Source organism: Mytilus trossulus, chromosome 6 (genome assembly GCF_036588685.1).
Source record: "Mytilus trossulus isolate FHL-02 chromosome 6, PNRI_Mtr1.1.1.hap1, whole genome shotgun sequence".
NCBI lineage: Eukaryota > Metazoa > Mollusca > Bivalvia > Mytilida > Mytilidae > Mytilus > Mytilus trossulus.
Genome location: NC_086378.1, coordinates 74,115,272 through 74,130,239, shown reverse-complemented (window position 1 = coordinate 74,130,239; position 14,968 = coordinate 74,115,272). Strand labels below are relative to the sequence as shown.

Sequence of the window (14,968 nt, the reverse complement as noted above, 5' to 3'; positions counted from 1 at the left end):
CCTTATGGGAATGACTTGATATATAAATTTTCCAAGGCTCATCGCTACCTTTTTTGATGCACAAAATATAGTGCATTGATCATAGCATTCTATACGTCCTATCCATGAACATTTCCAGAAATTTATCAATGTAATATATGCTCAGATACAATATTCAAGGAACAAAATAATATTAAACTTGTCAAGAAAATTACATAACTTTTGAAAAGTGCTGGTTTCTAATATTTGTTCTAAAAATAGAATAATGTCATTGTTAAAATCATCTTTGAAAAATTTGGAGTAATCTTTCTGTCTACAATGGCTGTCAAATCAACTACAAACAGTGCAATAATTAATGTTACTTCCCACTGATAAATTGTAGCAATCTTAACCATTCAGTGCCTACAAGCACTTTGATTGAAAGATAAAATTAATATATTTTTAAGTAGAGTTGGATTATGTACTGTGGATTCATTATATTTCGTTGAATACCAATTTTCGTGGACTTCGTGGGTACAGGGAAACCACGAATTTTAATGTTCAACGAATTGCAAATTTTCTGTATGATTAAATGCAGACTTTTGGAAAACCACGAAATCAAATATTCACGAAAATTGGTACCAATGAAAATAAATGAATCCACGGTACTTAAGAAAAAAGATGGGTGTTAGAAAAAGTAGTCACAATTACTTTATCAGTTCAAAGATGCAGGGATGAAGTTAGCCCATAAAAACTTCAAATTATGTGATAAAGCACTGTTAAGTGAAAGAGTATTGCTGGTACTTGTAATGGAAATGATAATTAAAAGTTTTTAAAAAAAAAAAATACGTCGTAACTATACAATCCCCTTCCCCTTCATGATTGTGACCTACTGAATTAGACTATTCACCAGATTTGTTATCACATAAGCAACACGATGGATGCCACATGTGGAGCAGGATCTGCTTACCTTTCCAGAGCACCTGGGATCACCCCTAGTTTTTTGTGGGGTTCCTGTTGTTTATTCTTTAGTTTTCTATGTTGTGTCATGTGTACTATTGTTTGTCTGTTTGTCTTTTTTTAATTTTAGCCATGGCTTTGTCAGTTTATTTTCGATTTATGAGTTTGACTGCCCATCTTGTATCTTTCGTTCCTCTTTTTATATATAGAAATAACTAAGGCCAGGATTTTTTAATTTGTTGATTTACGGATCCGCCGACCTGATTTTGCCGATTTCCAGAAGAAAAAAAAAATTAACTTTTCATGCTTTTTTATTCCCGCCAACCCTAACAAATGCATTATCACTGAAAAATAATTAAAATATTCTTTTTTTTATGAAATGAAATGCATTAATCACCAACAGAATTGATAATACTTTCTGATGTGAAAAAACGCAACTTCCAGTTTACGTTTCTAAAAATAGACAAATCAATTATATATAACTGACCTTGAAATGTTGTTTGCGCAAATAATTTTGCAGAACGAAACCTGTGTTTAAAACCAATAACCTAACAAGTTCGTTTCTCTTATTTGTCATCAGTTCGTAGATGCATCATTTCATAGAAATAGACTTGTCCAAAGATGGACAGGTGGAAATTCAAGACATTAAGTTAAAAGTACTGAATATTAACAACAGGCACTTGTTTCTGTCAATATGGGGTTTACTATCCATACCAGTACAAAAACACGTGTTTTTTTTGTACTGGTATGGATAGTAAACCCCATATTGACAGAAACAAGTGCCTGTGATATTAACAAATCATTTGACATTTTCTTGTTTCATAGATTATAAAAAAAAATATCGTCCAATTGGAAAAAAAAAACAGGAATGCATGACAACAGATTAATCCGATATTCTCGTTTTTTTTCAGTGGACGAGTCTATTACGCTTTTGACAGGTGTTTTGAATCTTATTTTTGTACGACGTTTTTACATTTTTTTCTTTAAGTTTGAAGATCATTATTTAACAAGTTTTTCTGAAATTGATTAAGAGCTACACGAATCTGTCATGCTTGGTTGTGAAATGACGATTTAATTTCGTCTTTGTCCGTGCACCCCCCTATTTTACGGAAAATTATTAGACAATGTCGTGCGATGTTTATGAAAGCTGAGCAATAATATTTCAACTAAAATGTAAGAGATGATATCAAAATAGCATAACAAACATATTATTAGAAGGTGAAATATTTATTTATTTTGCATAATCTCTCGAGATTTTTCTGTTTTTTTTGGTTTTTTTCCCCGACCGACCGACCCAACTTTTTTATGGAGAAAATCCGTACACCAACAAATTAAAAAAACGTGGCCTAACATTTTATTTTTAAATAGAATAACATGCAGGCAACATCTTTAAATTACATAAAAGCACTTATATCTAAACGGCTGAGTTAGGGTTAAAACATTTGCTTGAAAATGTAAAACACAATTTGGAAAATAAAGAGGATATAGCTTATAATTTCTGTGTCATTTGGTCTCTTGTGGAGAGTTGTCTCATTAGCAATCGAACTACCATAGACATATTGTATTGTCTCTGATACCACATCTATTTTTGTCGAGCCTTCGACTTTAGTCGAAAAAGCGAGACTAAGCGATCCTACTTTCCGTCGGCGTCGGCGTCGTCGTCGGCAGCGTCCACAAATATTCACTCTGTGGTTAAAGTTTTTGAAATTTTAATAACTTTCTTAAACTATACTGGATTTCTACCAAACTTGGACAGAAGCTTGTTTATGATCATAAGATAGTATCCAGAAGTAAATTTTGTACAAATAAAATTCAATTTTTTCCGTATTTTACTTATAAATGGACTTAGTTTTTCTGCGGGGAAACATTACATTCACTCTGTGGTTAAAGTTTTTAGAATTTTAATAACTTTCTTAAACTATCCTTGGTTTGAACCAAATTTTGACAGAAGCTTGTTTATGATCATAAGATAGTATCCAGAAGTAAATTTTGTAAAAAAATAAATCCATTTTTTCCGTATTTTACTTTTAAATGGACTTAGTTTTTCTGCGGGGAAACATTACATTCACTCTGAGGTTAAAGTTTTTAAAATTTTAATAACTTTCTTAAACTATCCTGGGTTTGTACCAAACTTGGACAGAAGCTTATTTATGACCATAAGATAGTATCCAGAAGTAAATATTGTAAAAAGATAACTCCATTTTTTCTGTATTTTACTTTTAAATGGACTTAGATTTTCTTCCAGTTAACATTACATACAGTCGGCAGTTTAAGTTTTCAAAACATTAATTAGATTCATTAACTATCCTAGATTTTTACCAAACTTGGACAGAAGCTTCTTACAATCAAAAGATAGTATCAATAGGAATTTTTTTATTGATTTTTTTCCTCATTTTTTGTTGAGCCTTCGATTTACAGCAAAAGTAGGCGAGACACTGGGTTCCGCGGAACCCTTACAAATTTTTTATATATATAATTGTAAATCTAATGTCCTTGAATTTCCTATACAAATTAGAGATGATAATTTTTTGCTCGTGTTTCCATTCATTAATTTATATTTTTCTCATATAAGGTTCAAACCCGGTTCGAGATCTTTGTTATAGCATTAAACTGATACCAATGAAATATTTTTCTCGGTTGTAATATATTACTGAGTCGGAAACCAGTCGTTTTTTCGATGCACCTCTGCTTTTATCCTCATTTCTGTAGTATAATGAAAGAAGCACATTTTCTGAAAATTAGATCGGGAAAAATTATGAATTAAAGTTTATATTGAGACGAGGAAAACAGTTCATAGCTTTATGAAAACTGCCTGTCAATTTTTTTTACCTTGATGGTAAGTGTAATTCAGTTTGTGAGTTAACTTCAAACAGCACATGGATCATAATTTATATGATATAAACAAAATTTAGAAAAAAATATTTTTCTAATCGGAATCATCATTTTACGGTATTTCCTGTATTTCTACTGCTACCGATACGCGGCCACTATCAATAAGTTGATTATTTTGCCACTTTTTGGATGCGCATTTAGAATTTAGACAAAAAAGTATTGAATTGATTTGAATTGTGCTATACATTATACAGCATGTACAGTGAATTTAAAAACATCTTCAATGGCATTGATCTATAAAAAAAAGAAGATGTGGTATGATTGCAAATGAGACAACTGTCCATAAGAGACCAAAATGACACAGACAATAACAACTATAGGTCACCATAGGGCCTTCAATAATGAACACAGCCCATACAGCATAGTCAGCTGTAAAAGGCCCCGATAAAACAATGTTAAACAATTCAAACAAGAAAACAAACAGCCTTATTTTAGATAAAAAAAATGAACGAAAAAACAAATATGTAAAACACAAAATCAAACGACAACCACTGAATTACAGGCTCCCGACTTGGGACTGGCACATACAAAATAATCTAGTTCATCTCATGCAGGTAAGTCATGAAGCATGGCATTCAAGACTACCTACATTGGTGGCAGTATGTGGTTGGGCATTCCAGTCTCGTATCGTCCTTGGGTAAAAAGATTCCTTTGGTCCTACAAAATTGTAATTGGTATCCGTTAGTGTTGATGTTTCTGGATAGCCTATCTGTTGGACTATGAGCTACAGTTCCGCAGCTACACACATGGGACATTTTCATATTACTTGGTATCATGATTTTAGTTTGAGACTTTCCATATCTCAATGGTCATGATGGTTCCATGAGTGTTAGAGGTTTGGAGTGGGATGAGTGATGGTGTCATGATGAACAAGACATGAGCATACATAGTCCAAATAATTATGACATCTGACATGTCTTGCAAGGCGATTTAAAAAACATTCTGGGGCGCCTTCCTATGACGTCATAACACTGAAGCCATTTTTTACATCTGAATTTTGAGAGCAAATTTTAGGGGGGAACTTTGACACCTAATTTTGACATGAACATGATGAAATTTCATGAAATTTTCATTGCTGGCTTTATATTTTTACATAGTTTCAAAGTCCTATCTTTTTTTGTGCTTACTGATGCAAAACATTTCCAGAAATATCCAAAAGAAATGATGAAATAAGATATGGTTTAATGAGATGGCAAATATTTATTTTGTTTCAAAATGGTTTCCCAGAATTATCAAGAAAAGTCACTTCAGGCATTGTCAGGTGAACATGAAATATTAAACACTGTAACATTTGATGGACACGAATTAGATTTACATTATCCGAAAATTATGGTCTGTCAAATTTTACTGAGTTTAATATTTTATAGGTAATTGTCAAAGCGTGACTGAGTGCAATAGTAGGAAGATGGAGAAATGTACACTTTCTAATTTCTCCTGGAACCACACATACCATCTTATTTGGCCTCATAATTATACAGTAAATATTAATGGTTTTTTTCAGATGCAAGGTTAACAGTAAACATGTGCAGCAGTTATTGATACACATATATATTTGTTTGAGTTCCAACCTTTTCTTACTGTTGTTGACCAGGTAAGAGCTAATTGGATAATGACTTATAAAGATTATGTGTTTTATGGCTGTAATATAGTGCCTGTTTGATAATATATATCTAAAGAGATAAAATAGTTTCCATAAAGGCTATGCAGGGGTAAAAAGTGTATCAGAAGGTTAGACAAAACATGATGTGTTTTTTTTTGTGAATGAATATAAAACGTTATTGTTGAGTTAGTAGAAATTATAGAAAAAATGTCAATTTAATATCTGTTATTGACAGATGTAGCAAGAAAAAAGGTTGAACATGAGATGTAAACATTGTTTGCAAACATGATAATTCAAGCTTTTTTTCTCGGTTTATTGACAAAAAGATTATTCTTCTATCTTCTCTTAAAGCTACATGTATTAAGCTCTTCGGAATTAATAATGCTCAAAAACTAATTAACTGATGCATGTGTTTTTTTAACATGCTTCCTTATTTATCAAAATAAATGAAAAACTTGACAATATCCTATGAAAGTATTGGGCAAGGTTACATAAACAAATGTAAGTGGAGAAGTGCAATATTAACTTACAACTTTAATACATTGTACTATTGTATTTAAATCAAATACGGTATCCCTTTTTTTTTTAGGTGGGTTATATCCTAACTACATAATGCCTATCCCACTTGAAACTCAAAAGAAAAGGCAGGAGTTGAAAAGGGACCTTTATAAACTTCTGGTGGAATACTCAGATGGGATCTTAAAAGTTAATGTCTGGCCACTTCTTATGTCAAAGACAACACTAAGATTGAGTAATTCTGAATTCAGAGTGGGGTCTATGCATGCTATTTTTGGACTATTTGAGGATATGGTACATGAAGAGAAAAGAGATGGTAAAACATATATCTGTTTAAATCACCATTTTTCCTTTGAGTCCAATAATGAGGTACAACAGAGATTAATGAGGTCCATGCCACCAAGTACTGCTGGTCCAGTATCCTCTCAAGTCTATGTAGCTACTCCTGTACATGTACAGCCTTTGATGAGTATGCCAACAAGTAGACTAAGTAATGATTCATATATACCATTTGGGAGCCCAGCTCAGCAAGCACCACAGATGGCATCCAATCCTTATTTAGCTCATCAAATTGGAAATGTGGGTCCAAGGATGGCTGGATTTAGAACATCAGGTCCAATACCTTCTCTTCTTCCACCTCCTATAGTCCAGCATCCTGGACCAGAGATAAATAGGGTTGAACAAAATGTGGCTAGATGGGGAGACTGCTCTGAACCTGGAAACGACTCAGATTCAGACGATTCAGAAGAAGAAAATCTAAATAGACCAAACACTATTTCCAATAATTTGATAAAGATGAGAATAGTTGATATACTAACAAAGACTGGACCATTGAAACAAAAGCAATTACGTGAGCAATATAGGAATAAGTATAGTGCATCATTTGTTCAACATGCTGGTTATGGAATTGGTCAGGTAGGACAGAAGTTTCCTGATGCCATTGAAAAATTTATACCAACACCAGGTGGCAGGAAAAAAAAGTTTCGAGTGAAACCAAAATTTCAGGAAGGGTATTTGAAACGTAAATGTCCAGTTCAGACTTGGAACCAGTTGATTAAGCAAGAAGAAGAGATGGACTCTACCACAGATTTACCACAGAAACCAGTTATTGACTTAACAGGTGAGAGTGTTATTGATTTAACTGCTGATACCCCAAACTTCCTTTCTCTGAGCACTTTCAAAGACGCAGCTGGACCATCCACAATCTGTACAATAAATCAAAGAGGACAAAAGGGCCGAAACAGATCGTTAGAAAGACAGGGCAGAGACAGATCACTATCCAACAGTAGAGGACAAGACCACTCTATGGAAGGTTACATTCAGCCTAGTCAAGGTCATTTACAACCAACAATTGATGCTCCAGCATCGTATGAGTCTTTACATGCAAACGCAAGACCAATTAATAAAAAGAGGTTTGAAGAAAAAGAATTAAATGTAGCACCAATGAGAAGGATGAATAGATATCAAAGACCTACAACAGAGCAAGTTGAAAACTGTGCCCAAGAATGTATAGAAATTATAGCAGAATCTAATAGCTATGTATCACAGGAGAGAATTGAAAAACTACTTTTGCAGAGATTTCATGTGAGAAACTTAATGGAAATAGGGCCTCGTTTTATTGACCAAATTGGGTGTGTACATGAACATAATAGAATAATGGCAAAGATCAATGCTTATGTTCAGGCCTTTCTCAAGGTCAGAACAATTTGTACACTTCATGAACTTAAAGATTGCTTGAAAGAATATGCACCAGGTAAATCTGATTTCAACAAGTTGAATTTGGGGCCGTTACAAAGACTACCAATTATATATCAGATGTTCAAATTTCCAACTGATATAGAAGAAATCCCTGAGATTACAACCTTAGATGTTCTGGAGCATTTAAGGAATTATTTAACTAAGAAACAGAAATGGACTGACAGAATTGATCTACAAGATTTCATGGAATATCTTGTGGACCAGTATGACGCTGAGGATGCTTTCCAACTTGGTGTTAGAATTAGAAGTCTTGTATTAGGTGTACAGGTTTGTATTTTACTGATAGTAGTCATATATAAAAAATAAATAAATAAGGAGATGTGGTATGATTGCTAATGAGAGGATTATCCATCAGATCAAATGTCGAATATGATGTTTTTTAAATAATAAAATTAAAAAAGGCTAACAGAAATTATCAAAAGTAATGCACATTACAAGAGACCACAACAACCTCCAACATACTCATAGTCAAATAATGAATAACACACAGTAAGATATCTTTTTTTTTTGGTATGCAGAGACATCCCAATTTATACAATAAAAATTTGATTGTTAAAAGATATAATAACGCACAAAATGTAATATAGTAAAAATTGGAAATCCAAGTTAAGGTCATGACCATTTGTTCATCATATCTTTTAATTGTTTATAATACTGTCCTTATAGGTTCTGAAGACAGCACAGAGACACACTGGTCAGACAAGAAGAATGGTTACTGAAGGATTCAAAGATCAATTACAGAAGGACATTGAGTCAGTTTTACAGAAATTTAGAATGACAGTCATGCACACTACAACTGACGGTACATGGGAAGTTAGAAACCATTACATGAAACTTTCTCCGGAAATGGCCATTAAAGAAATATTTCAGAAGTTTCACCTTATAATGTCAATTGATGAACCTTCAACAGATTCAACAAAACCAGACAAAAAATCAAAACAAGAGAGAAAACGTCAGCAGAAGATAAAAACTGCAATAACTACTTTTCTTGATACTGTGAAAGATGATGTGATGGCCAGAACTTTGTTTCATCTGGCTATTTGTGTCAGCAATTCTGTACTTGAGGAGTCCGCCTTGGAAATATTGGCACCAAATGATGAAGAAAGTGTGGTGGAAATAGTGGCAGAGGAGGAGAGAATTAAACCACCTAAAGGTAATTAAAATATTCATGATGTAAGCTCAAGGATTTAATTTTAAACTTTTAACAGTAAGAATTTATTTGTTCAGATTAGCAAAAAAAGCACCACCTTAAACAATAAAAGTACTATTCCTTAGTTTAAGTTCTTACAAGCTTATAGTGCACATAGGTATTTTGTGTCATGAATCAATACACAAGAACCCAACATTTTTACCACTGCTGTTTACGATGACAATGTATGTGATTAAAATTTGCCTTCAATCTTTTTAAAAGTGGTGTTAAATTGTAAAAATGTTGAAAAGCATTCATATTTCTTGTAATTTTAAAAGTCATCATGGCAGTCAAATTTCATTACTGCTGTCATGCGATAGGGTATTAAAAATGTTGTGTAGATTCTGACATAAGAGGTGAAGTCTGCATTATATTTATTTAATAAATATGTAACAATAGTATATTTGTAATATTTCATCCCAAGAATTAATTTTTCTTCTTTTATTTGATAGCTTCTGTTCTAAACTTATAATATTTGTAATATTTCATCCCAAGATTTTTTTTTCTTTCTTTTATTTGATAGCTTAGAACTGTTCTAAACTTATAATATTTGTAATATTTTATCCCAAGAAATATTTTTTCTTTTATTTGACAGCTACTGTTCTAAACTTACTTAAGAAGTATCTTGACCGCTGTCTTCAACATGGAACTTTGAATCTATCATTACTTGACAAGATTGAAGAAAAGATCACAGAGGAGTGTAACTTTCCCTCCTTTGTTGAAATAGGTTATGGAAGATTTCTACACTTTACCTTACAGGAGGCTAAAGGGGTAAGTACTTATAAAAAAGGAAGACAGGGTTAACATTTTTCCATCATTTTTTCTAGTATCTAGTGGATTCAAAAGGTATGTTATGCTTTGGGGCAAGATGTGTAAAATGATCAGCTTATGTTAAGAAAGTAAGTATAAATGATGATCATTATCAGGCTTCTTTAAATTAAATATCTGGTTTGCCTTTTGTAATGGCCATATAAATGCGATTTATTTTAATGGAGCATAATTATGATTATTACATAAATTACTTAGAAGAGCCTACTTATAAGCTCTGAGCATCCTCATCCTCCAAGCATGCTCAGAGCTTTCTCCCAAGAAGAAATCTATGATCCCTTATGTGGATAAAGTTTGCTTTACCCTTTATCATGTTTACTGGCTGCAGAAGATGTTTGTCATTAATTATATTGTATACTGATAATTAATGTTATTTCAGGTACTAGAGGAGATTGGAGGGACATCAGTAGGTTCAGGGACAGGTAGCAGTGATACAGATAGTGGTTACAAACCTTCTCATACAGATGTACTCAGCTTTATCCATCAATGTATACAATGTGGAAAGGACTTGGTAAGTTTTTTTAAAAAAAACGGGCAGAAACAGGAACTCAGTCATCATAAGAATCAGAAATTTTCATGATTTTATTCACTCGTGTAACATGTAACACAGAACAGAAAACACTGCAACTAGGTTTTGTAATAGAATTTCAGTCATCATTGTAATATAATGGGTATTCACAAGTTGGTTTTGATTTTTTTTTTCAGAATTAACTGGTAAATCATTTGAGCAGATCTTTCCACTATAAGGCCACAATTTGTCACCTGATATGCTATCAATTATCATGTCACAATTTTTATGCCCCCACCATAGCAGAGGGGGCATTTAGTTTTACCCTTGTCCGTCTACATTAGTACCCTTAACATTGGTTTCCGTTCTCTTACTTAAGTTTGCCTGAACCAAATATTATGAAACTTATACACAATGCTTATTACCACGAAACATAGATCAAGTTTGAATTTTGGTGGCATCAATTTTACAGTTCTAGAGTTATGCCTTTTTGCCTTTTGTAATGGCCATATGAATGCGATATATGTAAATTTAATGGAGCGTAATTATGATTATTACATAAATTACTTACAGATGGAAAAATTGCTGTATTTTTCGTTCCTGTCCTCTAACTAAAGTTTTTCTCAACTCAACCAAATGTTATGAAACCTATACACAATGTTTATAACCACAAAACTCATATCAAGAACAAATTTGGGAAGCGTTACTTGTACAGTTCTTGAGTTATGTCCCTTTGTAACATTTTATGCAAGCAGGGGTATCATCTGTGTCCCATGGACATACTCCCCATTTATTTTACAGAAAGCACAAAGTTGATTTTGGTAATCCATAGTATTTGTCCTATTGTTTATTGGTTGACTATTATAATAAATTGTCATCTTTTTTGTTTTTTCAGGAAGAAGATATAAATGCAGCTTTATGTAATCAGTTCAATGTAAAGGAGACCAAACATTTAGGCTATGGGAAGATAACCAATCTGATGACAGCATCAAAGAAACCAGGTCAACATCAATATCAAGAACACTCATTGGTGTTTGAAGTTGCCATGGGAACTGATGTCAGGTAATGCTATTTACAAATGATTTGAAGGATTGCTGTGTAAAATTTTCAACATTAAAAATATTGTATGTTGTTTTTGGCATAAATATGACCATTGTTGAAGATGGATAAATATTCAGGTGATCAACATCTAGTTTTATTATCCTGTCTGTGACCAAAGTTGCAGAAAGTGAGACATAGGGATTGTTTTCCCTGCTCCAGTGTTGACTGCAACCATAGTGTTAATCATTTTAAAGTTTTTTGCCTGATAGGAGCTACTTGTGATAGATTATTGATATTTATTATCAAGTTGTATAACCATTAGTTCATGGTCCAGTGACTGAATTAATAAGCAATGTTACTGGCAATCATATTGTCTTTTTCTGAATTTAAGCTGATAGGCGAGTCATATCTCTGTGTCAACCATTACTAGTAAAATAATTGTCAATTAAGCTTGGTTAGCACATGGGAAAACTGTCTAACATTGTATTCATTGTTTATGTTTTATTCTTCAGGAAAAGTCAGATAACAAAGATAGGAATGTTAGGCCATCAAACCAGAGAAGCTGCCCTTGCCTGCCTACATAATTGCCCACTATTAGGAGATATGGAGATATGGAGTCACTGGTCTCTTGTGTTTGAACCAGAACTGGGCAAACTGAAAGATTTCATTCAGAAATATGGAGGAACAAATACTCTTCCTGTTGATGGTCAGTCAAAAACTTATCTGGGCCTTTTATAGCTGACTATGCGGTATGGGCTTTGCTCATTGTTGAAGGCCGTACGGTGACCTATAGTTGTTAATGTTTGTGTCATATTGGTCTTTTGTTGATAGTTGTCTCATTGGCAATTATACCACATCTTCTTTTTTATATTATTGATAAAAAGTCAAGTATGACCTAAAATATGACAGTTGGAACTTTTTTTCTCATTCCCTTTAATATCTTGATTAAAGTTGATAATACAAAAATATTCGTCTTGGTACTTATAGTAAGATGTAAAATGAAATGATATCACCATATTCAACTCTATATTCTATTCTAGCCCTAGTCTGTGTTTTTGTTTAAAATAAAATTACATGAATTGATATTGATTATGAAAGATTTTTTTTATTTAAGGTGGTAAAAAATTATTTACATACCATATTGCTGCCTTGGAAACAACACCAGGAGTTTTACTGAAGTTGACCAGCCAAACTTCCACAGAATTGTTTGAGGAGGCCCTGATGCAAAAGAACCCCAGAAATGTGTGTGGACAATTGATGTCTCTAATTGTGGCAAATAAAGGGATGAAGAATTCTCCGCTGGCTCTCATAGCAAATCAGATGAAATCTCAGTTGTTTACCATGCATGCTAACGATACTGATGACAGTCTACCTGGTAGGTTTACATGAATCTATAAATTACAAGCAAAACAATAATACACTGTACCATATAAGTAATACCTTGATGATAGAATAAAGCTCAAATATAAAAAAGAAGATGTGGTATGATTGCCAATGAGACAACTATCCACTAAAGACCAAAATGACACAAACATTAACAACTATAGGTCATCGTACAGCCTTCAACAATGAGCAAACCCCATACCACATAGTCAGCTATAAAAGGCCCCAATAAGACAATGTAAAACAAATCAAACGAGAAAACTAACGGCCTTATTTATATAAAAAAGTACAGTTAACGCTTGTTGTCTGGAATTGGTTGACTGGAAATATGGGATAAGTTGAAATTTTCCAGTGATCCCGATCTTGATAGATTTAAGGGCATATCCAACAGTTTCAGGGGAGGTAATAACAAACGTAAACGTCGTCTATTGTTTCCCGTAATTTAACTTTGTTTCAAAGACGTCATGTAACGGGCTCTAGCCGTCTGGAAAGAGCGGGTTCTTTCATCAAAGGGAAGGGCACAGCAGGAATCGGCAAAAAACTCATACAGATTATTTAAAAACAGAAATAGAACTCAAATATTTAAAGATATCTTTGTCGTTTTAGTCTAATATAAAAGAACCGCAATTATCCTGATCATTATAGACCATACTCACTTAAGTTTCCGTTTTATTGAAATTATCTTCAATACAGTAGAGAACAACAAGAACAATTGCTAATGATTTATTATTGTAATAGAATGCAAAGTGTAATTTAAAATTCTTTACCAAACTTTTCCGAGATTTTGTCATTCAGGATAGAAAACTCAAAGTTTGTTTTTACTTACATTTGTAAGATAGATGAAAAAAACCTGGTTTCTTCAGAAAAATAAGAAATGGCGTAAATTAACATCTATCATGCATCAGCTTTGCGTTGGACTCCTAATGTACAATATATATACGTATGTAGTAGATCTTTAAATGAATACAACCTTTAACTGGTAAACAATGTAAAACAAAAGATGACACTGTAATAAAAACAAAATTGAAATAGGAACACATTGTAATATATACACTGACATACAAGTAGAAAATATCTGACGATTTTGATGTTTACTCATGTATGAGGAAACAAATATAATTTAGCAAAAAAAATCCGGTGTAGGATAGGGGAAAAAAACAGTCATCGAAATACCATAATTCAAAATTGGGAAAGGAGGGGGGAGGCTAATAGCTTAACTCAAAATTTTGCTCTTATTCAAATTTATCCATATGTTTTACCGCTAGCAAACTCTTTATCTTAATAATGTATCAATGATTTACTTCAGATCCACTTTCGCCTCGTCCTAAATATGCGTGATATATTTGTCACTGGAGCACAGGATTAATCAATTTATCAGTTTCATATAGTGATGCATAATCATCAGTTTCCGACGAATAATTGTCTCAAACAGTTTTCCAGTTTTGGTATTTTATTTTTATTTTTATTTTGTTTTTAAACGAAAATTTTAGATTTTCTTACCGCATCTTTCTCTTTGAATTCATTTGTTTGAATAATCAAAAATAATATTGTAGTCTATATCAGTTGTTACATTTGTATGCAGTCAAACTAGATAGAGGGCAGTAGAACAGAAAGCAATCTCCATTGTGTACATGTATATGCAGTAACTCATATATTGAAGCGTAAAAAAACGGCAGTCAGGCTAGTTTTTCAGCCCTTTCGTTTATTCTCAAGCTTTTGTCTTACTAATCTGTTGGGTTTTTTTTAAATAAAGCTGTTTTTTCTACCTTCAACTGCAAAAGGCGCAACAGACGTGTTAAAATCAGCCATGTGACTTATTTGAAGATTCATGTGACCTTTGTTGTTGTTCAGAGATTTTATTCGAAGCAGTCGTATATATCCCTTCACCCGTTCATTTAGATGTTTTTTTTAACATATAGATAGCGCGAAATTCACTGCACTATGCATCATATATACATTTTTATTTCGACTAAACGAGGCATCCGAGCAGCTAAACGGTCGCTCCAAATTTTAGCAAAGATATACTGTCGGATGGGAGAAGTCTAAAGATGTGAATTTTTCTATACCCAATCAATCCTTCTGTTTTGAAAAAAGATTTTAAAGGTATACATTAATACGACAGCAACCCAACGACCCATATAATTCAAACCACTGATAGTCAACATACAGATTTGTGTTATTGCTAGAAGCCTATAAAGAATATAAAAAGCCCGAAACTGCAAAATGAATTAATAAGGAGTTTTTCAGTATCAAGTTTAGAATTATGACGAACACAATAGTAAAATTATCTGAATTGTTATCTCGTCCAGATACTGGTTCATTATGAATAAGAAGA

At 32.9% G+C, this 14,968-nt stretch overlaps 1 protein-coding gene across 1 annotated transcript in view; it reads left to right on the top strand.

Moving 5' to 3' along the window:
- Positions 1-3,620: 3,620 nt before the first annotated feature.
- LOC134721834 (uncharacterized) overlaps positions 3,621-14,968 on the top strand; it is a 40,149-nt gene continuing 28,801 nt past the window's right edge. Inside the window, exons 1-9 of the mRNA XM_063585084.1 lie at positions 3,621-3,754; positions 5,312-5,401; positions 6,000-7,951; positions 8,351-8,837; positions 9,469-9,644; positions 10,081-10,212; positions 11,105-11,271; positions 11,763-11,956; positions 12,365-12,625. Of these exons, the coding sequence (XP_063441154.1) occupies positions 6,023-7,951; positions 8,351-8,837; positions 9,469-9,644; positions 10,081-10,212; positions 11,105-11,271; positions 11,763-11,956; positions 12,365-12,625 (3,346 nt within the window). The 5' untranslated portion in view covers positions 3,621-3,754; positions 5,312-5,401; positions 6,000-6,022. The remainder of the gene's footprint in view (positions 3,755-5,311; positions 5,402-5,999; positions 7,952-8,350; positions 8,838-9,468; positions 9,645-10,080; positions 10,213-11,104; positions 11,272-11,762; positions 11,957-12,364; positions 12,626-14,968) is intronic.